Below are 27,543 nucleotides of genomic sequence, written 5' to 3'. Positions count from 1 at the left end.
GGAATAAGTCATACTTTAATGACTCATTTTCAATTATTGGCATAATTACAATCATATCAGACTTTTTATTTTGCTTAAAGCTAAGGTTGGGAAGAGTAACTTTGCTTCCTTTGCATTTGTAGTAGTTCGGCGTGCACATTTGTTTTTTCGAATGGTCATTAGGAGCTTAGACTGGAACAAATAGATTGATTATACACTATGACGTAATTAAAACAGCCTAAATCAATCTTCGCGTACCTTGAAGAAAGTCATAGTGGCCCCGTCGCGGACCACCCCGTACTCGATCTTGGTCTGCTTTGCGATGTCGTCAGCCGAGTCCACCGGCGAGTCCATCCTTTCCACGGTGAGGAACGCCGCCAAGTTGGCCGTGTAGGATGATATGATGATGAGCGTGAAGAACCACCAGATGCCGCCGATGATCCTGGTCGACAGGGCCTTGGGCATCAGCTCGGAGCCTGTGCACAAGCCAGATGCTGTTCGAGCCTTTTAATCTCTAAAGAGACTCGTCTGACCAAGGACAATCTCCTCCGTGTTTGTTAATTAGCAGGCACGAGTAATTGTGCGGTGTTCCAGGAAAAAATGAATGTGAGGGAGATGTTTAGCAGAACAAGCAGGTCACGGTTGTAAAACTGTATCGCATGCGGAGATTTACACGAGGAATAAAAGCCTTTATGTAGTTCCTGGGAATCCTGTAGAATTAAATGGCAGTCATAAATGTGTATCATCTACCTGTGCATCGCATTCAGTCTACACTAAGGGTGTTCTAATACTGCATGAAGTGATTTAGTGATTTTGACGAGAGTTGGGTCTTACTACATAAAAGTTATTTAATTATCCATTCATTCATTTTCTCCTTTGTCCCAGATGAGCCCGTGTCTTTCTCAACTGAATTTGCTCAGTCACTGCTAACAGACAAACATTCACACCTATATGCGTAATTTAGAGTTTCCAATGAAGCATTTTTCTTTGTTTGTTTTTTTAATGTGGGAGAAAGCAGTAGGCAAGCACATTGTGACTGAAATGTGCTGCCGCTTTGTAATAAAGCATCAATTTTCTATCCCGCTTGACCTCATTAGGATCACTGGTAAGCTCGAGTCGAGCCCAGTCTATCGCCACCATTCAATTTAGAGTCTTCAATGATCTTGACATACATGTTCTCAATAACATGTAATTAAGTACAATTAAATCAACTTTCAGGCTTAATTTCTGTTCCTCTTTCTGACAAACTAGCCTTGCTCGTTGTAGAAGTCGTGATGCTAACGTTAGCGCTGGTCTCTGTGCTCAATACAAGTTTGTTTGTCTTCATATACATTGCGATTGACGGGAAAACAGTCCTCTCAGCCAAAGTTAGGTCTAGCTCACCCGGGGCACTAATGAGGATGAGGATATAAAACTAAATAATGGAATGTATGTACTCAAAATCATTGCAGACGTTTATTCAGGTATCATTCCTATATGTGCTTCCATGAGTTGTATTCCAAGACTACGGTACTGTATATAGTAAGTCATTTCCAATATCCAAGCATATGGACCGTAAACCGCCGCATCTCCTCCGCTGAGCAATTCAGCTTCAGCAATGGCCCACTGACTGATGCTAAAGTTACTTTATATCTCATCTCTGACAACCTTTAAAATACCCTTGCGGTCCGTGTACACTGTGTTACTTTCCTGAGAAGATTTATGACAGCAATTCTGAAGAGTAACAAGCCCGTGTAGGAGGGAGGAGGGAGGAAGGTGGGATAGAGAATGAAGGGGGTGGGCCGAGTGCTCCGCTCTTTAACCTCTTCCACCAAATTTGATTGCATTCGTCCTTTGTGGCTTGACGGAGGCTCGATGTGGTTACAAACAAGGGAGCGACGGTGCCATCCCTTAATTCACTGTGACTGCAGGGAGGGACGAGCAGCGTGTCTTTGCGCGGTTGTGCTGAAAACCGCTAGAAGCGGCGGGATTAAATTCCACGCTGTAAAAAGCTGCTGTCAGCACCGCGGGGAAGGTATACAGTGTGTGTAGAGGTGCATTGGAACTCTCGAATAAATGCAAAAAGTAGATCAGTCAAGTGGTGGCAGGTTTATAAAAATGTTGATGTTTGTTCTTACAAGGGGAACTGTTGCTGTTTCAGGATGTGCAATATGCTATGACTGCTACTACATTCACAGGGATAGAAAGCAAACTTGCAAGCTATGATAATGATAACTAGCTGCTTAAGTTAATAAACGAGGGGTGCCAAATGTACAGTATATGCTAAGCTTGGAAAATGTTATGGTATTAGCTTAGTAACTAGTGTGGACTGTCTTTGAAAGATTGTGTCCATTGCTAAATTCCTTCGAGAGCATAACACATGCTAACGCTCATGAAAACCTGGGGAAACAGGCTTTTCTTTATTTTAAAGAAATGGGCCTTGACCTGTGTTTGTGTAATTTTCTGATATTAGTTGAGTAATTTATGTGGATTGTTATGGAAAAATCATTATACACTCTGTCAAGCTGTACATTGGGGCATAAAAGGGGCAACAGAAATCTAAATATGTGCACACACGGTTCGAGCATGCTTTGCTGTCTTTATTTTTTATGTTAGTGAACTAGGATAATTTTCTGCTATCAGGTTAGTAAGTAGCAGAGAATAAATGGTAAGGTCTAGTTTCCTTTACTAGTGAGCGAATAGGCTAAGCTGGTTAGCCACTACATTTAAAGCCAAACTTGTTTGAGAGAAAATTAAGCTAACATAGCTAAAGCTACTGTTTACTTTACGAGACGTTAATTTTCTAGTATTAGCTCAATAATTTCTGCAGACTTTCTCAGAAACAAAGTGGTTCTTAACTACCATGTGGAAAGCTACATTTGTTTAAGAAAAGGTAACATATCAAAAGCCTGGCATAGACTGTATGATTTTAGAAACATCAGAGCTACAAATCTTGAAGTGCGACCACTTTTTATTAGGGTTGTTGTTGTTCTACCAAAGTCTTCTTGTTGTGTTTAAATTCTGATGAAAAAAACAAGACGGCCAAGACTTTTCCATCATCTATGAACAGAATGCTAATGCTAAAAACAATGCTAATGACTAGTATAATAACAAAGAAATAGTTTTTTAGCACCGCGTCTTTACAATTAATTAAAATTAAAAATTAATTCCTTAATTTGAAATAAAATAGCTTAAGTAACAAACATCATTTGAGATGCATTTTCCAACATGGAGTCAAGGTAGCAGGAAATGATCACACATATGTTTGTTGTCTGGTGCCGACCACATTTCGAGCGCTTTGTTGCTTTTGCACCTCATCGTCTTCTGTGTTCTTTGTGTTGTCTGTGACACCTCACTCCCACAGACAAGCTGCTAGTTTTCTTTTCTTTAAAAAAAAAACAAAAAACAAAACTTCTCCCTCCACTTAAACACAGTCATTTGCATTTTAAACACGTCAAGGAAATGTCGTCCGTCTCAGCTGCTGTCACCGAGGTTGGCAGACGAGCGCAGTGAAGAAGCTTACTTGAGACATCAACGAACTACACCTCACAGTGAATACCGGCACTTTTTTTTTTTCTTTCTTATCACTACAAATCTAATTTATCTGAGCACATATGTGCCATTAATCCGAGTAACAGGAAGGCTAGTTAATTAGCCAGTCCCTCAATGATCATGTTCACTGTCTGAATTTCCACCACGTCAATTCTTTATCAAATTACCCATTGAAATGTAATTTACAGTTGGCATTCCACCTCCCTTTCAAGCAACTTAGGTCACATCATGTCTTTTTGACTGACAATTTGAAACTATGTTAGTACGTAAGAAGTGTACATTAATTATTTCAACCATTTATGATCTTTTCTTCATTGCTCTGCCTTGGTTAAATGACATCAGAGGGTTGGTTTGCTAGACGGCGCTATTGCCGCACATAGTATTGCTACATACCTCATCATGCATCAGTATGCGATTCATCGCATCTGAAAAGCATTGTGCCTTTACCACAAATCATAGTGGTGAGTTCAGGCATGCTTAGTTTCATAATACTGGCGTCTAACTAGCTCATTTGGCCGTGGCTTTCTCCGGCGATGCGTTCGAAGCCCTCCCGGTGCCTGCGCCAGCAAATTGGCAGAACCCCCGTGCCATTTCACCACCGCCGACCAGACATTCCTAATGAATAGCAGAATGCATTTACTGCCCCGGCGGGGAAAAGCACAACTGCAGAGTCTGACTAAAGCCTCCTTCATTCGTGTTGCTACTACTTGAACATTCTCGAGTATTTTTTGTCTGTATGATATTGATTTCACAATTTGCTTACCTTTCCCTTGAAATGACTTAAATTCTTTTGGCTCATTTAAATTAATTCCCAGAAAAAGTCTTAATTTCGTCCAACTTCACCCCTATAAAAGGCAGTCATTGAAATACTTCATAGCCGTGTTTCCTGACCTTTGTAGAGCCAAGGCAGATATTTGACATTAGAAAAATCTCACGGCAAGCCTCCAAACAAAAATGTCACGAAAGGTGTATATATACAGTAAATGTAATAGGGACTGAGCACACCATGAAATGTTTATAATTGCCTCTACTAAAAGTTACACTACTACATGTACTATATTAAAGCAGGAGTCAATAAAGGCTATAACACCAGCCAAGGGTGATAAAATATTTTATAAGCTGCATAGCCCTAGACTGTTCTTGTGACTTTAATCTGAGAGGCTTCTTCAATTCTACAATTTTACGTGTAAAGTCTCCCTATTTATATCTCTGCTGGGTGTGTTCTCGAGGGGTGGTCACACTAGTGTTCTTATAGTTTTCGCCAGCTGGTGAAGAACCGTCCTGCATACCAACCGGGCGCTTAGCTGCCTGGTGGCAAAACAGCTCATTAGTGGCAACTCTTCCAGCGGAATGAAAGATGTCAGGACATTGTTGGATGCAGACGATAGTTGATGGCGCAAAACCTCCTTGGTTTAGACAAGGTGAGATGGCTTCTAGAGCATCCTCCCGATCCTGAATTTGGACCCCGTTTTGATCACTGTCCACAGAGGAGCTGCTTTTTGAGATGCAGATGAACTGCTGACTATGGACACAAATAAACTGCTCTCCTTTGTTGTGCCACATGTTTGTATAAGGGTTGTTTCGTCTTGCCAACGTACAGATGGAGAAGTTTAGGACAACAACAACAAACCTATTGTCACTCCCATCAGAGACATACAGTTAATAGGGGTGCTCCAGACCTAAAATTTAGAACTGAAGAGCCTTTTGGACGAAAGGTGAAACATCTTCAAGAGTCCAGTTTCCTCAATTCCAATGACCGGATCAACTGACAAACTACACAGACTTGTAGTCAATCAAAGCATTAGCATCAGACGCCATGACATTGTCAGACATTGTAACTACAAGTGAGATATACGGAAATTTTACAGCGGGTCACTCTAAGTGCAATTAAGCCTCTCTGAATCCATCACACCTGCCAGTTGCAGCATGGGTGACAGCCGGCATTTGTCAAACGCGTCCCTCAACAAATCCTTTTTCTCGTCCCCAGCACCCTCAAGACGTTTTTTCAGGGTCAGCGACGAGCTTTATGGCGGGAAATAAACGCCGCAACAATATCTAGCCTCGGCTGACAATGCGTGACAAGCTTCCCGCTTCCTTCAGTTTTTTTTTTTTTTCTTTTTGAAACAGCAGGTGGGTGACAAGCACCCTGCTATGTCATGTAAGACGGAGCACCGCTTGCCGCTCGTTCCTGACGGGTGAACATCTCGCCGAAAAACAATCGCAGAATGGGGCGGGGGAGAAAAAAAAAATCCAGCGGCTTGTCAGTTGTGAGGCAGGAAGTGGAAGCTACCAGAGTGGAGACAGAGGGCGGGACGGCGGCGTGATGGGATTGTTTTTGACAGCGAAGGGTGCGACGCCGTACCTTGTTGCATCAAGGAGCCCACTCCGAACCAGAAGCTGTTCAGCAGCGTGAAGTTGTTCTCCACCACGTCTGATCCCGGGTTGCAGGGGTGGGCGTCGTACCATTCGTACGGGCTGAACCTAAAGTTGAAATGGAAGGAGTTCTTTTTGGTGTTTTTTTTTCTTTTCTTTTTTTTTTTTTTTATATCCCACTTTGCAATCCCAAAGAAAGCACAAGTTTCTACTTTTTTTTTTTAACATCACCCTCCTTGGGTCTGTTCTGAGACATCTTGAGCTATTTTGTAGTTCAGTCATGTCGAGTTGGAACAAAACAGTAACGAATCTGCCGTGGCAGGAAGTCTGTAAAAGTTGAAGACTTGCAAACTTACTGGAGACTTTGAAAAAAACACCAGCACTTATGAGTCACAACATTAGGTACACCCGATGATGATGATGACGATGATGATGATTATTATTGTTTTTGACAAGGGCATAAAATGTCACATTTGAAGAACAAATGCCCACATAAATTGCGGTGCGATGTGGCTCAGTGTTATGGTGGTTGTCTTCCAATTCAGAGGTTGCGGGTTCGATCCCATGCAATGTGACCACGTCGAAGTATTCTTGAGCAAGATACTGAACCCCCAGTTGCTTCTGTAGGTGAATAGGGAGTCGGCTGTAAAGCGCTTTGAGAGCCTTTAAGGTGGAAAAGCGCTATATAAATGAAGTACCATTTATCATAAATAAAACATGCGTCATGCATTTACTTGCTGTAAATTTTTCCCACTTTTTTATTACTATTATTATTATTATTATTTTTTTTTTTGCATGAGTCATTCTCCGCAGGAGCTGCTGAGATAAAACAACCCGAACGTAATGCTTTTTACCCTTTTGAAAGTTATTTGGATAAATAAGAATCGCTCGGCGTCTCCCATAAATGCAGCGGATGCCCTCTTTGTCCTTACAATAAATAATAACTAGAATGCCTCGCGGGATGAAGGCGAGTGGTAGATGACACGTCAGTTCTTATTTGAAAAGCTTTAGCTGACTGAAAAAGTATATTATCCGCTTGATACAGTAGCCGCATGTCAATCTAATGACATGCCCTGCAGTCCAATATGTCAGCCAACTGTTTAATCACACAGACGCTGATGGTGATTTAACGAGCCAGTGAATGCATGATGACATTGGAGTACAAATGTAACATTTTCTCTGAAAGGAGCAGTCATATTAAAATTGCATGTAATTGCTAAGTTGCCATTTGGGTGGTGAAAAGTGTTATCAAGAACTGAAATAAAAGATAACAAAAGAAAAGCAATTTTGTGCCATTCCTAAAATAAGTACTTTGAAAATTGGGCTTGTGCACCTCCAGAATGTTATTCTTCTCTTTTATTTGAAATTTAATGGCACCGAATAGCGTCGCTATGTCTCAATCAATTAGAGGTGAGTCAACAAAATGTACGCTTTGTTTTAGCAGGAGTAGATATACTCCAAAAGATAAATATTTGACTTTCTGTTGATCTGGCATCTCAGGCGAGGGAGAAAAACAATGATGTCATTGCTGCTGGATCGATACCTGGTCATGGCGCCGGGTGTGAAATGTTTGCAGAAAATTTAAAAAAGAAATGATAAATAATTTAGTCGTGGTCATTAATTGAATTATTATATTAATTTTATGTCATTTTGAGATGATACATCGACATTAAATGTTTGTTGTCTAAATTAAAGGGATACTTCACTTATTTAGCCCATTATAGCAATATAAATTTAATATTTTGTCGATAATTAATTCAATGCTTTCATTATTTTTCACGTACAATTTTACCTTTAAATACACATTTTGCAACTTGCTGTCGACTGAAAATGACCTCAGAAGGGCTCAAGTAACCAATCACAGCTCACCTGTTTTCTAGGTTTGGTCATGTGACATTCACAAGCTGAGCTGTGATTGGTTACCTGAGCCCTTGTGATGTCATTTTCAGTCAACAGCAAGTTGCAAAATGTGTTTTTAAAGGTATTAATTGTACATGAAAAATAATGAAAATATCAAATTTATTATAGGCAAAATATTAGTTTGACTGCCAAAAATGGCTAAATAAGTAAAGTATCCCTTTAATGAGACACTATATTTAAAAAAATGCACGCTGTAAATGTGCATTTATTTATTTATTTTGACAAAGATGAAATGTTTTTTTCCCAGACTTCTTTCACTACATCATTCACAAACGCAACCGCTAAGATTTGTGATCGGATGATGAAGGATGCGGAGGTGAAACTACATTTGCGGTTCACCGCCTTACGCCGGGGACGTACAAAATTAGTTTTCAGTTTACAGCAGTTCATTATGCACGTTGCCAATGGTTACGCAGCACGAGAAGAAACACAACATGGTTCCATCCGCTGGTCCGTGACAAGGCCAATCGAAAATAGCACTTGCAGGGAATTTTTCTATTAACATCTTCTACTTAACCTGAGTTGTTCGTAAAAAGGGACACTCGTAACTTGAGGCTCCACTGTACTGAGATTCATTACGAAAAGCTCTGCCCAGAGGATTCATCTACCAAATGTGAGGCAAATGCACTTCTATGTATGTACTATTATTGCTATATTATCCATATAGATATTGGGGACATGGTGGGGTGCACTTAACAGTGTTTCAATGCCTAAACAATTACTAGGTACTGCAATTCGGAACATTGCTGCACTTTGTATTCACTAAAAGAATAACCTCCTACTACTTAGAACTCAAGATTATTGGAATTGTTTGGATTCAAAGACTCAAAAGAAATCTTGAGATAACTGCTTCGTTGTCATGGTTTATGATAACAAAAAATATGACCATTCAGTGTAATGTTGACTTTGACTGCTTTTTGTCTCATTCCACGAAACAGTTTGTGATGCAGATGCTAATCTCTTCTCAGCAAAGGATCCGTTTTGTGTTGTCTTCCATCCTATGAATCCCCCTTAGATTTAATAAATAAGTCGCGTAAGCTTGGAGCTAAAGTGCACTCATCACCTCTTCTTGACTCCCACGATGCACTTTGACAACCTTTTAGCAATCCAGGCCAGCCACCTGATATCACAATTTGCGATCATTTCTTTTCCCCCATGCCGATGTTAAGCCCCCTCCACAAATCCCGACAAAAAGAGCGGCTGGGGAGTGCAGCTGTTTGCACTTGAGCATCCTCATCACATGTCCTGTTTTTTTTTTTTTTTTCGCCTCAGTGTCACTTTGCATGAAAAGCAGCAGGAACCGCAGAAAGAAAAAAAAAAAACATTTACAAGTGAGCTCAGCCAATAAGAAAAGATAATTTGACAACTGCAGAAAGCTGACGACTGCTAAAAATAGTCGCCATTGAGATCATTTCATCATCAGGTGGTGCGTTTAATCATCCAGCTTGAGTCCTTAACCTTTTTTTTTCCCTGCAAGCTGCCAATTCTAAGGTTGCTTCCAACCCTTTTTTCCTCTGCTCCTCTGACCACCGCTGGGCCGTGCTCGCATAAACCGCCTCCAGCGCTATACCGCACACTGCAGCTAACGCAGCATGTGAGGCCGGCCAACGTACTCGATTTCGCAGCCTGCGGTGATAACGGAGTAAATGGCTTTGTCTGGCCAAAGACCTCATGGAGATGTTTTGAAGGACGGAGAGGGTGGAAAGTGAGGTTGCGGGGGGAGGTTCTCACTTGCCTGGCAATGACAAAAAGGACGCAGCTGACGCCCAGGTAGGCCAGCAGGATGTAGATCCAAATGTCGGGCGTCATGGGGTTCAGGAAGGAGAAGAAGCCGTTGTTGGTGGCGTTGGGCTTGCGGTACAGGATGCTGATGCCCATGCTCATGAAGGGCTTGGTGAAGTCAACCGCCTTCTCGCGCATGTAAGTGATGGTGAGGGGAGCCACCGCCAAGTCGGCCCTCTGTGGAACACAAAAAACAGCACAGTTCTCGATGGACGTTGTGGCGTGTGCAGCCCACAGGGTGTTTACGCACGCTAAAATAAAATAATGTTGAAGGTTGAAACGATTCTTTCAGAGCCGATTCCATTGGATCCAATTCATTTTCAATGACCGTTTGGTAGTTTTGCCTACCCACAATGCACCATGCCGCTACCCACAATGCACCTTGAATTCAAGATGCGCACTTCGCTTATTAAGGATGGTAAAACTACTTAATTAAGCTCTCATTGATGAAACTAAGACATCGATTTTGTGCTTCGAAGGCCAAGTCACGTCATCACATGTCAAGTCTTCAATGAACTTGCTGTTAAAACCGAATTCAGCCATAAGGCCAATTCAGTGATAGAAGTTGCTAAATATGTATTGTAAATACTGTTACCAATGTGTTTATTCATAATAATAATAATTTGTAATTAATTATATTTAATATTATTGATTGGGGAGATGAATCTGATTCATGTCTTCCACATTTTTCTATTCAGAAAACAGGTCCCACATTTGATTTTAAATCACATTTTCAGTGTTTGCAAAGTGTACTGACATCTGAAAATGTGCCAAAAAATGTTATCACCTTCTTTTGGAGATTTTTCTTCATTTAAGCAGCCAACAGTTTCTGGAATCTGATTATATGGTTGAACAACTTTTTACTTTGGAGACTATCCAGTGAGATTCATGTCAGTCCTCTGTAAAGGATGTATTTTTAGTTATCAGCTATTTTTTTTATTTTATTTTTTTTTTTTTTTTTTCCATATGAATAGTTATAATTGCAATTTTGGTCATTAAGTCTAACAAGAGGAGGCATACAAAAATATCTTAATGATAGTAACTCGAGCTGCAACTTTCTCGACCAACAAAAACTTAATTTAAAGCTAATGGAAACACTTGAAAAGCGCTTGACCTTAAAAGGTGCATGCACTCTGTGCTTTTATGTATGTGTGTACTCTGTCCTGTGGCCTTTTTACGCCCATGGTCATCGTCATGGCAACACAGTAGCATCCAAGGAGGTTGAAAGGCGGCAGTGTGGTCCTGCTGAGCCGCTGCTGTCTCTCTTAAACTATTCACATTTGTCCATCGCATCCGCGTCCATCTGCGGGTATTCCCCTGCCAAAAATGCAGTTTTGACCCGACCGGACCAACGACCGGACCCCATTCCAGACGTCCCCAACGGGGATGGACTAATACACACGCGCGCACGTCCTTGTTGGGCTCACCGCTCGTATGGGGCGCGAGCCAAATAACCTGGTGCCGTCCCGCCGCGTGCCACATGGCTTGGCATTATCCGGGATTGCAGATGGCGAGCTTAGCGCTGTCGTCCCCGCGGAGCTCCTCCCCCCCCACCATCAAGACGTTACAGTGATTCATGCATTTTTAATCCACCGCCTGTACGCTTAACATATAATTCATCTGATGAGCCAGTCTAACTGGCACAAGAATGCCAACGTGTGACATTTGTTTCTACACGACGGCGCGGCCGCGCGCTGCACGGGGCTAATGACGGAGTGTAATGAGTGCCAGAGTCGAGGCGCGGCAGTAATTTACTGAAGGGCAGCTTTGGCTTGGCCGGACAGTCATGTTTGCCAGTGCGGTGCTTGAACCCGTGGCCCTCCGGCTGCGGGTCAGCCCGTCTTGCCGCCGCCTCCGATGAGGATCAAACTGGCACATCTAAACGCTCGCGGCAACGATGTGACCTCGTCAGCAAAACATGAAAATGGTTACCAACGTGTGGTTTCAGGACAAAATCTGGACCTCTTATGTCAAATGTCTCTCAAGCTGCACAATTTTTAGCTCAACCTAACTTACAAGCATGTCAAGTGTTTTTTTGTTTTTTTTTCTTTGTCGAAAGAGTCAAATAACATACTCATATAAATATTAACAAGCTGACGTACGTCGTGGCGGAACTTTTATTTCCGGTTTCTGGTTCTGTTTAGTGAGTAGATTTTCTTTCCGTAGTCCAGTCACTTATTTATTTACCTGCTATTTTGCTCTGCAAAGTTGGATGCTTTAATGTGGTTCCAGCCAGACGTCTGTGAAAAGTTTACACGATCACCCAAGCACAATATTACGATGTTTAATGTGCTAGCCAAATCTTAGGTTAGCTTAGTAATGAGTAATTTCTCCCATCTTTTCCTCTGTTAGTCCTTGTAATCCCTTCAAGAAAACAATACTTGTTCGAAGGATATCTTATTCACCGCCATGTTGGTGATGATTACTGACTCAGGAGCAACTCCGCACCGTGTTTAGCCGGACTGGTAGCCTGCCAAGTTTTGTTGCTAACTAGCTGGTGTGGCGTTAAGGAACACACTGAGTTTGCCTCTACTTCCAACAATCTGCAGTCGGTGACTCAAGCCCGCGGAATCTTTTGGGACGTCTCGATGGTGGATTCTCAGTTTTTATATTCAATCTTCAATGAACCTAACATTAGGGATTGTTGCATTCTGAGGTTGTATCCCAAAGCGCAGACACAAATAAGGTTTTAACTCTTTATTCGCATAACATTGAGAGGCGCAGAACAAACTTGACTAGACGAGAAAGAATGAGAATGCATCGAGAATCACGAGATGCCAAGCCCCCTTGGGCTGTGGAGTTGCACAGAGGCAATAATCCGACAAACACACATTTCTCAGACAGCTTATTATAGACAGTGAATCGATCTGATTGGTTGTGGCTAGACATGTGGGTAACAAGGGTGACGTGGAATCATCTGATTGGCTGTTGATCAAGTAAAGGGATTAAAGATTCTTGACATCACATAGCTTAAAACCAGTTGTAACTAGATGCCGATTACATCAGTTCAAAACAGACTCTTGACCTCACGGTCATCACCCAAACTTAACCCTGGCGTGACCGAGTCATGACAGGGATAGGAACTGCTAAGAATTTAGACATTCTGATTCCATTATTGATACTACTCAATTGTCAGATTCCTTATCAACTATTATTGATTCTCGTTGAGTGAGGGAATTACATAACCTAAATATTTGCTTATCATTTTACATGTCATAGTACAAAAGATGTTGCTCCAACATGCTGTTTTTTTGTTTTGTTTGTTTTTTTATCCTCCTGATCCCACACTGTAGCCCGTAGGCCATATCTTATTTTGAAATGACTTGGTCAGAACCAACAAAAAGCCTCAAAACAGGTCATAATACTGCCTACGGGTTAATTTTCCAAGGTGTTTTCTGCATTTAATTCTAAAACAAAATGTTATACTGGAAAACAATTAAATGGATACAAGATGAATACACAAAGGAAAAGTACTATTCCAGTGACCATATTTCAAGGAATTTAGATTTAATCAACCTAATAATAAATGTCACGTAAAAAAATAAAAATAAATAATCAAATGTCTACAGAAGGTCCTTCTGAAGCTCATCAATCAAGCTTCAATCAGGCATCTCTGCACTGATCCACTTCCAGGGTGTCTTCCTAGATGATGATTAATTACCAGGGCAGTGACAAACAATGCGCTAAGCGCGCTATTAGCTTTTGCATCGCGGCCTGATTAAAGTCATCGGCTAAAGTGGCTGGGTCATGTTTAACGAGACCTGTTGCATCGTTTAGCACAGGGGTGTCAAACATACGGCCCGCGGGCCGGATCAGGCCCGCAAAGGGGTTTAATCCGGCCCGCGAGATGATTTTGTAAAGTTAAAAAAAAAATAATTAAAACATATAAATTTGTAATTTCACAAGCAGTTCTCAGATGAGCAATGCAACTTGTACGGGGGAATCGTCCTGGGTGTCATTACTTTACACACAACTTAAAAGTTAAGGTTTGTTTAATTATTATTATTTTTTAAATCATAGACCGACATAAACGTGTTAAATATGACACAAATTCACTTTCTGGTAATACAAATACCTATGACAAGGATTCGCGTCCTTATAAAATCATTAACTCATTTGCTCCCAAAAACCTATAAATATGCTCTATTTTAAATATTGCCATGGTCCCAAAGACATGTTTATATGTTTTTTGTTTTTTTATGCTAGAGCCTATAGGAGGCTTTGATGCAGCCTCTGACTTGAAGATAATGCTTCAAGCAATGGTAGTTATTACAAAACCGGCCAGCAGGTGGCATCAGAGTGTAAGAGATCAACCATGTCTTTTTTCCCCCACAGTTTTAAACAGATTTGTGAATATTGTGAAACTTTGCTAGATTCTAATGCCAATTGCTGCAAAATGGAAACAGATAGAAATATACCTTTTTTTTCCTGATGAAAGAAGAAAATCATCTTTTGTTTTGGTAGGTTCCATGTTTTTATAACAATAGGACACAATATTCTGTGGCCCTTGCAAAATCAGTCAAAATACTGTAAAACCGCGAAAAATGGGAACAATATAAATGCAAAACAGGTAGATTTAACACGACCGGAACTTATACAGGCAAAATGTTGCCGTGTTCCATTTGCGTCCGTGTTATTTTTCGGAACAATATGATTATAGTTGAGCTCCGTAATTTAGGGCTGGCACACAAACAGCGAAAATCTGCGTCTAAATGACGGCACTCGTTTTTAAGCTATATACCGTTATTTTCCTGATGCGGCCCCTGAGCTAACGTGAGTTTGACACCCCTGGTTTAGCATCTCCAAACATTGCCCTTTGGCCCCTAAACAGGCTTATTTGCAATGCTTAAGAATGTGCTAGGTAATGCTAATTGTTAGCCTTGACAACATCGTACGTGTGTCTCTGTCGTCTCTCCGCCTCGGTTTGTCAAATGTTGATCAGCTCCTGTTATGAATAAAGGCTTGATTGTAAAGGTCTTGTTCCCTTCAAAAGCTGTCTGTCAGTCGAACGGCGCTGCTCAATTTTGAAACTGATTTATGAGCATGCGGCGCGCAATCCGACAGGAAGGATGAATGAGCTCAGAGCCTCGGCTCCGTTTTATCGGCATTAACTTGCCCTGTTGTACCCCCTCGTCTCATATCTACAGCAGTGATCATTTTATTTAAATGGAGGCACAGATCACCCGCAAATTGTGTGCATGTATCTTATCTAGCTACATTACAGCAAGGGGATTTCGTTCATGGTATCGAGTACAGGAATTTGAACAGAATAGTAGTTCCGAATACAATGTGAAGAGACATTTTGTGTGGCCTTTAAGAGAAATTATGTTGATAAATTAGAGGTGTCTTGAGATAACAAAAAAAAAAAAAAAAGTTGTTGCATGACCACTCTTGTAACTCAGAACACTTCAAATATTTTGTATTATTATTTTTAAACCTAGCATGTCAGTGCTTCCATGATGTATTTTATTTTATTGTTACCATTTTTAAAACAACGTAAGAAAAAATACAGCCACTTAAATGCAAAGAGTATGTGTGCTGGCAAATGATGAGGCCATGCTACTTCTTTCCTTACCAGCATTTACAGCCTTTTTCGTAATCCATTTGTTCCCCCCTCAAGGTTATTGTTATCAACATGGGAGAGTAGCAAAAAAAAAAAAAAAAAAAACGCTCACATGGAGGAAAAGTGCTGCAGCGGGAGCCCACCTTTCCTCAAACCTTTCAGCCATTGACTCCTGCCACACCAGTCGCCGCACTAAATGCCATTTAAGCTATTACAAGTTTTCAGCTGAGTACAGCGTTGACCCGGCGGGGCTGCGGAGCAAAAAGAAGGAACATTGATGGGGACACTTAGGAAATGCCAGCAACGAATTGCCACCTTCGCTTTAGATGGGAAGATTTTTTTTAGCGGGGGTGGACGTGTTTTCCAGTTTGACAGGCTGCTGTGACTGCTTGACCACGTTGTCAGCCCGAAAATGGATGCTCTCATGTCATTCATTGCAATAAATGCAATATCGCATTTGTAAAAGATTTGAGGAAACACATTTGACAAGCTGTTTGTTAGTCGTACTGATTTACATACAGGGAAAGTTTCTTTTTTGTTAAAATGGAGGTGATGATGTGTTTTAGTCTAGAGTTGTATCCAATGAAAAGCACGTTCCAGCGAAGCCCCGTCTATGAGGGTGAAAAACAAGACTATAAATGTGATGTAAAATTAATAAAACACACTTAAACTTGTCATGTCTGGGGTCACACCAGGGTTAAGTTTGAGTTCATGACCTGTTAAGTTGGGTTCACGACTGTGAGGTCAAGTGTCTGTTTTGAACTGATGTAACCATCATCTGGTTTCAACTTGAAACACGCTATGTGATATTTCAACTGTTTTTTTGCTATGTGATGTCATGAGTTTTGTGATGTCAATCTTTAATCCTTTACTTAGTCACAACCAATCAGATCGATTCACTGTCTGTAGTAGTGTTCTGAGAAGTGTTTGTCGGATTATTGCTTTCTGTTCCTCTGTGCAACTCTCTTTGTTTCTCGTCTAGTCAAGTTTGTTCTACGCCTCTCGATGTGAATAAATAGTTAAAACCTTATTTGTGTCTGCGCTTCGGGATCCAACCTCCCGCACATGACAAAACTAATTACAACAAATGTAAACCAGTTTAAACAAGTTACAATGCATGTACCGTTTGGGACAACACGGATTGTAGCACTTACATGTTCGATGAGTTCCCGGATCATGCCGTTCCACTGGCCCTTGTCGTCCTGGGAGCCGTACTTCCCGTCGGGGACCAGCCGGATCTCGTAGGCGAAGCCCAAAACGGCGGCGAGCTCCTTGAGCAGGTCGACACAGAAGCCTTCGAAGCGGTCGTTCCCGATGAGTGCCTTGTCAGATTTCTTAAGCATGACATATGGCTCCTCCTGCACATCAGAAGAAAAAAAAAAAAAATGCCATGGCGATTGGCGAGCTCGCCCTTTCCAATTCAGTTCAGCATATTCGTCTAATTGCCACAAAAGGATCTAAGCTCGAGTCGCTGTTGCATTTAACAGATAGTGACAGCAGAATTGAGTCGGGTATTAGAATATGTAAAAAGGGTAGAGGCGTTTTTTAACGGTGATGGATTAGCGAAAGAAGAAGGAAAAGCTAATGTGAATGAAAGTCGTTTGAATTGTAACGGGACGCATGGTGTTCTCCATTTGGGAATTTTTACTACTAACGAAGCCCTCTGTCGCACCTTGACCTATATTGCTAGTTCATTTTATGGTCAGGTAGCTAACACTCTTTACTAGCCTGTAATATCCTGCCTGGCTGCTCATAATTCGAGCTATGAAAGAACAGCTTGATTAGGAACGGAATGCAGCAATTACATGGAACATGCCTGCGACAGGGCCTTCATCGACTGTTACCGAGGGGACAAGACGAGACGTGATTTCCTTCATTTAGAATGCATGAGGTGGAGTTGCCAATCAACCCAGAATGGAACGTAGTGCCTTCAATTGTGATAGTCTAGCTCGCATACAGTAAATAATTTACAGACTGCGCTCCGAAGATGAGTCATCGTTGGGTAACGGTGACCTTGTTGTTTCACAAGACCACTGATAAAAACTGCTGTTTTAGTTTGTTTGTATGACAGTTTTGTTATTCGAGCTTGAAAACGCTAACATTCGCGTATGGGTGTCAAAGTGGAGCTTTTTTAAAAAAAAACGTTTCTGACTCAACACAAATCGAAAGAAAACCACAACTTGCGACTTCAGTTGCTAGACAACAAATGAGAGCAGACAGTGGACAAGATAGTCGTCCATTGCTGGAGCTCCCCATTGCAAGCTGGCGAGACTTCCTTGTTCGCCGAGCTGCTCACTCGACCAATGACAGGCAGTTTGCAACGGGCATAGTGCAACCTGCTTAGACACGCTTGGGACCACCCCCTCATTTGAATAACATTTCGACTTATCAGTACGGCCCAAAACTGCCAAAATTCAAAATAAATAAATGACTAAATAAATGACTAAATAAATAAATATATTTATAAATAAATTACCAAATAAATAAATAAATTACTAAAAGTGAAAATAAAAACTGATATATAAAAATATAATTCAAAAATTAAATACAAACCAGTTCAGAGTGTACCCCACTGACTGCCCAAAGCCAGCTGGGATAGGCTCCAGCACCCCTGCAACCCTTGTGAGGAGTAAGCGGTCAAGAAATGGATGTATGAAATTAAATACAAATCTATTTATTTATGTATATATATATATATATATTTTTTGGCTGTTTTTATTTCGATTTATATTTATTTTTTTATTGGGGGGGGATATAATTTTCAAATTATATTTTTTTATTTCAATTCTTATTTACACTTTTAGTCATTTATTTAGTCATTTATTTATTTTGAATTTTGGCAGTTTTGGTCCTCCATACAAACATACCACATTCCCTTAATGGCCCCCAACTAGCTTTATGCTAACATAAATGGAAAATGCCATTAACATGCTGAACAGTTAGCACCGATAGTCACCGATTGTTTTCCAACCCTTTAACCAACGGATATTTGAACACAAATAATGGAACGATGATACAGATGCAATAAAATTAAATAACATAAAAATACAGATAATATAACACTACGTGCAGGCATATATTCATCTTCCATGAAAAATGACTAATACAGCAACTTGGATAGATGAAGAAGAAGTCTCTTCTTCTTTGTTTGTGTCTGCATGACTATTATACAGCACTGCCTCCTAGTGGCCAACGTGGAAGGTGCAGCACTATTTAAATATGATAGAATTCTGTTTGTACTTATTAAAGAAGAAAAAAAAAAGCAAATATTTTGTTTTTTGTTGTTACCATCAAAATCTTAGAGCAGCTTGGGCATTGTAATTAGGGCCTCACTCTAAAACAAGTTATGAATACTTGATGACAATGCATTTAAAGAACGGGCGGCAGCGCTTTTCTCCGTAAACTTCGCTCAAGTTGTCCAATTAAGTTGATCAAAAAAAGTTTTTGCATGTTGAGGGAAGTCATTACCATCTGTTTAGGAGCCTTCCAATTCTTGTTATTCCCCCACGGTTTGGACTCCGTTAGTTGCAGTCGCCGTCTCGCGCGCGGCGAGGCCGAGAGGAGGGAGGCGGGCCCGTGCGGAGACATTACAAGCAATGGAGTGCAAACAATTAATGTAAGGGGAGAAAACGCATTAAGTGGCTTAATCTCTTCGACAAAGTTATCGCTATAAAGCTGTCAGACGTCTCGTTCACGCATCAGCGGCGCCGGTTTGCAGCAATGTCATTATGCAAAAGATGGGGAGATTGATATTAAAGTCGAAGATATTCCTCCCTAAATTGAAAGTAGATTGTTTTATAACCTTGAACTAATGACTTGTTGGAAGTATTGAAAATGCACTTTTTGGAGTGGGTGGGGTGGGGCTGCCAACACATCAGCTTCTGTCAAAGTTTTTATCATAATTTTGGTAATTTAGTACTTTTTTTCATTTGAATGTTTATTAACATATTCTACTTAAAGGGTACACGTTTCTCATGTTCATTCAATTTATGACTTCATTCTTGTAAGTTTAGTATATTTTTCTTGGAAAATTACTGTATGTCTACTGATGATACTGATGATTTATTCTCATTACAGACATTAGCAACATAAAACTTTTTTTTTCTCGTAACATTATCCCTTTTGCGTTTCACAAAACATGTTTGTAGAACACTTTGCCGACAATATTTTTCGTAATTTATCAAATTTTTGACTTTTTTTCAATTAAGTGTTGCCCACTTGTCAAATGTTCTTGTAAGTTGAGGATTTTTTTCTTGGAAAATTAGGTAGTTTTTTTTGTTTGTTTTTTTTCCCTCATGAATTCGCATACTACACTTTTTCTGTAACATTCTAACATTTTTTTTTTGATTCACACAGCTTCATTAAAAAAAATAAAAAAGATCCCTTCATAATACATTTCTAACCCTAGTTTTTCTCTTAATTTCACTAATTTTATTATTTCTCATTAAAATATTACCCCAATATTTCTTTCCATAAATATTTATTACTTCTGTAAGGGTACAAGTTTTACTTGCTCATTAAAATTTTACACTTCATTCTCATCAGTTCAGGATTTCACATCATTCCATTTGTTTATTCTCAAGCATTATGACATTTTTCTCCGAATATTAGAGACTTAATCGTTGTAGTCTTTGTGTGTCTGCAAATGTTAACATTGATGTAAAAAATAGGTTTAAAAAAATAAATAAAGCACATTTTAAGCATGCATTTACAGTCATGACAAAATCAAAAGGTGGGGAGCCTTTTTGTGTCATTATGCAAAGAAGGAGCAATAGATAGTAAAGCTTTACCTCTACAATTCAAAATAGAGAGTTTTACCACCTTGAAGTAATGACTTGTTGTTAATATTAAAACTGCACTTTTTGGGAAATGGTTCAGCTTCATCATAAACCAACTATGAGTCATTTATAAAATGTTTCCTCCCATGCATGGCAGCTGATAGGTGCTAATTCCACCGCGCCTTGACCCTGCTTGTTCTAATTACAGTTGTTTGGGCGGGGCATGATGATTGCGTTTATCGTGGTAAGTAGATGCCTCTTAAAGAGGGTCACTGGGAACATCTGTGTCAACACCTCCCTAGTAGCTCCGTTTCGGGCTGAACATTCAGTTATGTGTAGCAAAAGCACAACAAAAGCTGAGCAAATGAACATGCACCGTGCAGGCAGGGGAAGGATCATCGTGTTCTTTTCAGCAAGAACGGAATTATTATGGATTCTTAAAAAGAGTTCATGGAGACCCACTCACTCCTTCTGCTTGTCAGGGTCAAACATTAACAACTCTTATGAGCATTGTCGAAGCTCACTGACTTATTTTGTTTGAAGTTGGTATCGCAGTTATAGCAGCTAGACTTTTCAAATCCATTTTTTTCCCAACAAAACAACTTGGTGATTTTAAAGTTTAAATAGCATTTACCTGCTAAATGCTAACTTAACCGTGGCATGCATGAGTTCTCGAGCGGAAATGAAACATTTTTCAAAACCGCGACTTACGAGGATGGTGGTGATGACAAGCGAGCGGTTGGCCAGCGAATCTGTGATGTTCATCCCTTTTCGTTTGGGCACTTCTGTGATGTTGAGACCTCCAGACGCACTCCACTTGCCCACCTGCGAGAGATGAAAACCGTGATCATCGTCACAATATCGTCGTTGTCATGTTCACAATATTTAAATGCAACACATCTGTTAAAAAAAAAAAAAAGTCAGGTTGTTTATAGCACCCTATGGTGACTAGCTTTTTAGCACAATTTAATTTTCATTAGGTAGGTTTTGGCCCTTCTATATTTAAAATACACTAATTGTCAGATGGAGATTGTAATATGCTTGTGAAGTGAGAAATTGGAGGAACTCAATGTGGGCTTGCATTAGCGAGTAAGTGCCTCAATATGAAGTGTTATTAGAAATTGGAGTTTATTTGTATTGCTGTTATGTCCAACAGCACAATATTGTGCTTTTTTTTTTTAGTATGAGCTCATTTTTTTGACAATATTCATACCTTTTTTTAAATATTGCCAACCTCACCACAATATCGTGATAAATTGATAATTATCGTACCGTGAGCTTCATATCGTGATATATGGATATCATTGCATCGCTACCCAAAGACAACCCACCCTAACACACATCTTGTGACAAAATGTTTTCCACAAACTTGATAATGAAGGTTTGCTCTCAGTCTGTTCATTTAGGTGGTTACGATGTCACAAGATAGTCTCGTGATCATCTCCCGACAATTATTTACAATACCATCCGATTTAGCCTCTTATATATTCTTCCACCTAATGGAGAAATCTGAGAGAGAGGAATTGCAAACAGCTTTATGGAAATGATTTCTAATTGTAGCCAATTACAATTAAGTCATTTTGCGTGATTAGCAACAAGAACTGTGTTCTTGGGAAACATTTATCTCGCACTTCTGAAAATACGGCCCTGAATGAAAATGACGAGGCACTGCAGCTAAGAACCTGATCGTAATTCCGGCGCGAGCTCAAACTCGGGCTAATATTCAATTACATGGGATTAGCCGAGAAAAGTCCACACCCTAACAGGCTAAAGCCGATTCCGCGGCATGTATGAGATGGAAGGGGAATCCGAAAACACGCTGGCGGAGATGCTAATGCGCCATCAAATAATGATGGAACGTGCTTCTATTCAGATGACCTCACGCGAGACGAACATGCCGACAAGAATCGGTTCAAAGCCGACGTCTTATTTTTTTCCCCCCGTGCCGTCGTCCTCCAACAGAAGGGTTACAAGATGAAAAGCTTCCGCTATTATATCGTCTTGAGCCTTTAGGGACTACTTGAGCGAGTCATAATGGGACTTATCCCTATTTGATATATTCATAATGTATAAAAGCCCTTCGAGTAGGGAGAGGCTGTTACAGTCCGGAGGGTGCTTTGAAGACGTAGAATGTATTACCAACCTTTTACTTCAACACACATTCTCCCCACACATTTTCTTTTTTTTGTTCCATTTATTTTGTGTTTATACAGCCCATTAGCACCAAACTGCATTTTGGGCATCACCTCAAATTATCATTAAGAGAGACGGCGATTAACACCCTAACGTGTGCCCGAATCCAATTTGCTTTATGATCCACGAGCATTTCTCGGAAGCGCCAATTTGGTTCCTTGTTAGGGAGGTGAATTACACTCGTCAGCTTGGCGTTATTTGTTGCACACCAAGGGGGAAAACTGGCTTCACAAAAATTGGAGAAAAACGTGCCATTTTCAAATTAAATGGACTGCTAACAGAACCCACCTGTCTCCATATAATAACAGTATCAAGTTAGTAGTGTGAAGTGTTTTATCATGCATGTATGATCTCTTGCAGAGATCTGCAAGTGAAATGTAGAATTGTCTGTCATCTTTGAGATATTACATTGTCATTTCGACGTGTTAAAATTCCAGTTCAATATATCATTAATGCACGATGTTGATTTTCAGACATCTTACATTCATTCAATGAGTGAAATTGCATTCATTTGTAGATATCCACAACTTTTGACTGGGCAAAGCTGAATTACGGATATCTCTGTCATTCCGACTGGCCAAAATTTCATTACGTATGTCGTGAATCAAAATTTTAACGATTCAAAATGTTAACACTAGGAAAACCTTGTCGATGTTTATTTCGGATTGTCATACTCGCCATAGACGTAAAGTCAACTACGGTTGAGATCTTGATTGATTGAGATGTTGGGGAATTATAAGATGGAAAAAACACGGACAGTAGCGACATGGACGGTGGTGGCTCTTACCTTTTCCAGTCCGTCCTCCTTCAGACTTATGATGTCCAGGTCAAAGTCCGTACGCAATCCAGTTGTCTTGTTGAACGAGAGTCTCCCAGTCAGTCCATCCCAGTGGGACTGAAAAAGAACATTTGTGCCACTTAGAGCCATCTTCAGAACACCGTTTTCCTTCTGTTTACTGAAGGTATTCCCAAACATCAGAAAAACATGGCCACTAAAAACTCAAAAGCGAAGTTAAATAACTAAAAAAAAATGCCACATGAAATGCGCCCAAATATGCTTGTCTTATCTTTTAATGTCTAACTGATAAAAGACGGGGAAACACTGGCGCGATTTTAATTTACGGTTATAATTTCAAATTAAGGTTTTAAACCTGTTATGGTTTGAAACATGAGATTCAGGTTCCAAAATTGAGGGAATCTGGTAGGGGTGTTAAAAAAAAAATCGATTCGGCAATATATCGTGATACTACATCGCGCAATTCTCGAATCGATTCAATAGGCGGCTGAATCGATTTTTAAACTTCCATTTTTAATGGAAAAATATTCAACAAAACATCTTATTTTGGGTTAGGGTTCACACCTTAAGCATGGAAGAATGTTTTATGAATGTAACATTAAGCCTTAATATTTTATTTCAATGCTGTTCAAGCATGAAATAGATTACAACCTCTATAAGACTGAAGTTTCAGATAAATAAATAATACATTTTCATACAAATCTTAAACGCTACAAGTTTACTGATTAGCATTTTCTAAATTTGAATGAAAAAAATCGCAACAATCGACGTATAAATTCGTATCGGGATTAATCGGTATCAAATCGAATCGTGACCTGTGAATCGGGATACGAATCGAATCGTCAGGTACTAGGCAATTCACACCCCTAGAATCTGGTCTCTGTTAGGCTTAGGGTTTCAAATTCAGGTCTTATACTCACCTAACTGCGTTAGGATTTCAAACCAAGATTCTGCGATCCAATTATGCTTTGAAGTCAGGATTACGGTTGTAAATTAGGATTTCGCATTTGGGTTATAAACCTGCGTCGGGATTTGAGATGTTTTCAACCTGAGATTACAGTTTCTCAGATAGGTTAAGGATTCAAACCAAGACTTTTAAATGATTTTGAAACTGTGATGTCATAAAAACAATCAAATACTGATCATTCGAGCACAGTCAGTCGTATACTGCAACAGGCATGGCACAACAATTTTTGGTATAAAAACTACTATATGCTCACAAAAGAAGAAATATCACAATTAATTACATGGGTTCCATTAATTCTTCATTAGGTTAAACCTCTTGTGGTCATGTGACCTTGTTATTTGCATGCACACATAATAAATTGGTAACACTGACAACCTTGTACTAATAGTTAACGTAAGAGCTGCAGCTACCAACACAACATGCAATTATCACATTCTGTGTTTCTATTTCTCACTCACCCTTTGCGGGGAAAAAACGTGCAAAACCGCGGAAACCATTGAGGCTGCATTTCCGTCTTTTTGTTAATTACAATTCACATCTGACGCCGTGAACACTAGAGGACCGCTGAGTTAATTAACGACCGTCTTTTACTTGATTCCCCTTGAGGAGGGAAAATACATAACTGGCCTCTATTACTATTTCCCCGATAAGCGCAACCTGAAAAGACGTGAGCGCACGCTGTTTGTTACAACACAAACACTCCTGCAGATGTTCCATTTTTAATACTTGATTAACTGCCCGTTTGTTGGTGCAGTTTAATTTCGTCGCAGTAGTTTTGGGCTCTATTGTGGACAGTGTGAAGTTATGCCAATACTCCAATCTGCCTTTTCCCTGTAAAAACAGATGTACCCTAGACAGATGTCACCATCAATTGGATTGTCAGTTCCTTGTCATGATCCTTTTCTAAAACTTAAAAAAAAAAAAAAAAAAAAAAAAAAAAAAAAACTCTCAAAGTGAAATTTCTTCCTCCAACCCTACTAAGACTCGTGCCCATCTGGCCTCGGTATGTTCAAAGGATTCCGAGTGCGACGCAAACGCCTCGGATGCGTCCAATCCGAAGGGCTGATTCGACCTTGACAACATGTCTGACTGTCTGTCTTTGTCGTGAGCGTAAATCAGACTGGAGTAAGTGTTTTTACAACCCAACGCCTCCGTGTTGTCCTCAAACGGGAGCCCGGCGTAAGGACAACAATGTAATAATATTTCATTGGCTTTTGTCTTGATCACCAGAGGCCCTTGCAGTAGCTTCCTATTAGAAGACAGTAAAAAAAATATAAAAATAAAAAATCCCAAGTATTTTGGAAGTGATGGCTGCAGTGTCATCCGAAGGACAGAAAGGGTGTTTCAATAATTTCCAAATGAGGACAGAAGACCTTCAAGAGGGCTATTAAAGTGTGAATACAAAGAAAGGAGCCAATCCAATCTTTGGTGTATACCAAAGCTTTGGCTCCGTTTGCGTTTGCAGCTATTTTTATCCACATTTGAAAGAGGCTTGATTCCGAACTGAGCATATCCGATTCTATGTCTGTGTTTTTCCTCTTTATGTTACTGTGAAAATTCAGCACTATATGATGTCAGACTTGCATTAACGGTGTATATCCCATCTGCCTGCTTCTACTGCAATTATATAGGCTGACCTACTAGGCAATTAGAAGTCATCCAAAGACCTAGCATGCACATTTTCGGGATTAAGGAAGCTGCAGGACATAAGGGAACCATGAGGGTCCATGGATTTTTAGACGAATTTGAAAGAGACCTGATTGTGATCTGAGGATATCCGATTACATGCATTTCTTTCATCTCTATGCTGCATGACGCATAACCGAATTGTGCCACTTGGGAGCAAGAAAATCAGAATTTTGTCACTTGAACCGTGTAGTGTAAATCCAGCCTTTGATGACATCAGGCTCAAATCCCATACAGTCTGTGACTGCTACGGTTGCATTGGCAGATACTGTATAGTGGATTCATCCAGTCATCCATTCTCTATACCCCTTCTATACCTCTTCAGCGAGCTGACACTGACTATCCCCACTGACATTGGGCAGTCAGTCGGGTACATCCTGGACTTGTCACCAGTCTTAACTAAAGAAGCAATGGTTTGGAAATGTGGGTGGAAGCCAGAGTACCCAGAGAAATGTCATTGCAAGCAGGGATTGTCGATACAAACTCTACACAGAGATGGCCCATCAGACAGTTGAAGCAAGACTGTGAGGCTGATGTGCTATTTATTAACCACTATTCGACCGTGCTGACACCGATACGTGTCAAATTCTTATCCATATTCAAAAGAGGCCCGATTCCGATCTGAGGAAATTGAATGAACCTTTTCATCTTTAGGTTGCCTTGACCCATATCAGAATCATGTCACTTGAACCATGCGGTGTGAATTCTTCCTGAAGTTCTTCCAGGACAAATACAATGACACGAAGTAGAGAGCAGACCTCCGCCAAAACGGAACGCCTCCTGCATACACCTGAACTTTGTCCAAGAGATTAGTGGATGACTCACTCACAAAGAACAACATGTCTGATCTCGCACCAACACAAAGAGAAAAGAGCATAATCCTGTCAATTAACGGATCCACTGAAATGGCACTCGGTAGGGCGCAGATCAAGGCTGAATAGACCTAAATTGGATCCAACACCAAACTCTACAACTCTATTTAGCTGTTTTTGGATCTGCACCAAAGTGTATTACGTTCTTCCTTGGCAAATACCCACCAACTTTCTTGGAAAATGGTCGTTTTGCATATTTTTCCAAAACAAATGATAACATAACCTTCTTTGGAGGCATTAACAAAATATATATATATATTTTTACTGTAACAACACATCCCACTCTGTTTACCAAGCCTCTGTGATCTCGAGGAGCGAATCACAACAAGCGAATCACCCACTGTGATCGTCGCAATGTGCAGGCTGTCTCTGCAGATTGATCAAGCGAGGCCGCTTCAGCAGAAGGTGAGATGAGAGAAGACAAAAAAAAAAAGAAAATGATGAGACTCCATAACAGCTCGCAAAACTTGTCAGTTCCTTGCTGGTCTTTGTGCAACACACTGTAAATACAATCATTTGTCCCAAACACCGCGAGACAGGTTTTTAACTCATTCACTCCCAGCCATTTTCACGGAAGCAATCCCGTTCGCTCCCGGCTGTTTTACTGGATTTTGACTGATTTTGCAAGGCCCACAGAATATTGTGTTCTATTGCTATAAAAGCATGGAACCTATCAAAAGAAGGATTAAAGTCTCTGCTTTCATCAGGAAAAGAAAGTATGTTTCTGTTTCCGTTTTGCAGCAATTAGCATTAGAAGAGAGCTAAGTTTCATCAGTTTTCACAAATCTATTCAAAATTGTAAATAATTGAGCTTTTTTTTTCTAGAGGGCCCTGGTTGATCTCCTTTGCTCTGCTGCCACCTGCTGGTCGTTTGTGTAATAACTACCATTTCTGAAACCGTTCTTTGCAGTTGAGAGGCTGCATCAAAGCTTTCTGTATGCGCTAGCATAAAAACAACAAAAAAACATATAAATACGTCTTTGGGACACATGGAACATTAAAACAACAACGTATTTACACGTTATTGGGAGCAAATGAGTTAAGTAGAATTTATATTCTTTCTTGGGACATGTGAGAAACCTAAAAAAGATTAAGCCTCACGC

General features: G+C 40.2%; 2 protein-coding genes across 3 annotated transcripts in view; one reads left to right on the top strand and one right to left on the bottom strand.

Annotated features, from left to right (window-relative positions):
- zc3h12aa (zinc finger CCCH-type containing 12Aa) overlaps window positions 1–27,543 on the top strand; it is a 315,343-nt gene that overhangs the window by 67,058 nt on the left and 220,742 nt on the right. The window lies entirely within an intron of this gene.
- Window positions 1–27,543, bottom strand: part of grik3 (glutamate ionotropic receptor kainate type subunit 3) — a 109,303-nt gene that overhangs the window by 8,759 nt on the left and 73,001 nt on the right. Inside the window, exons 8-13 of one of the 2 annotated variants that reach the window (XM_077526147.1) lie at window positions 22,907–23,014; window positions 20,638–20,751; window positions 16,303–16,506; window positions 9,539–9,762; window positions 5,873–5,991; window positions 238–455 (exon numbers count right to left, since the gene is read on the bottom strand). In XM_077526147.1, the coding sequence (XP_077382273.1) occupies window positions 238–455; window positions 5,873–5,991; window positions 9,539–9,762; window positions 16,303–16,506; window positions 20,638–20,751; window positions 22,907–23,014 (987 nt within the window). Of the gene's footprint in view, window positions 1–237; window positions 474–5,872; window positions 5,992–9,538; window positions 9,763–16,302; window positions 16,507–20,637; window positions 20,752–22,906; window positions 23,015–27,543 lie in introns of both variants that reach the window. The other variant, XM_077526146.1, reaches the window with a different exon arrangement.

The sequence above is a fragment of the Festucalex cinctus genome, chromosome 7 (assembly GCF_051991245.1).
Source record: "Festucalex cinctus isolate MCC-2025b chromosome 7, RoL_Fcin_1.0, whole genome shotgun sequence".
NCBI classification, from domain to species: Eukaryota; Metazoa; Chordata; class Actinopteri; order Syngnathiformes; family Syngnathidae; genus Festucalex; species Festucalex cinctus.
Note: the sequence above shows the minus strand (reverse complement) of the source record. Positions and strands in the feature narration are given on the sequence as shown.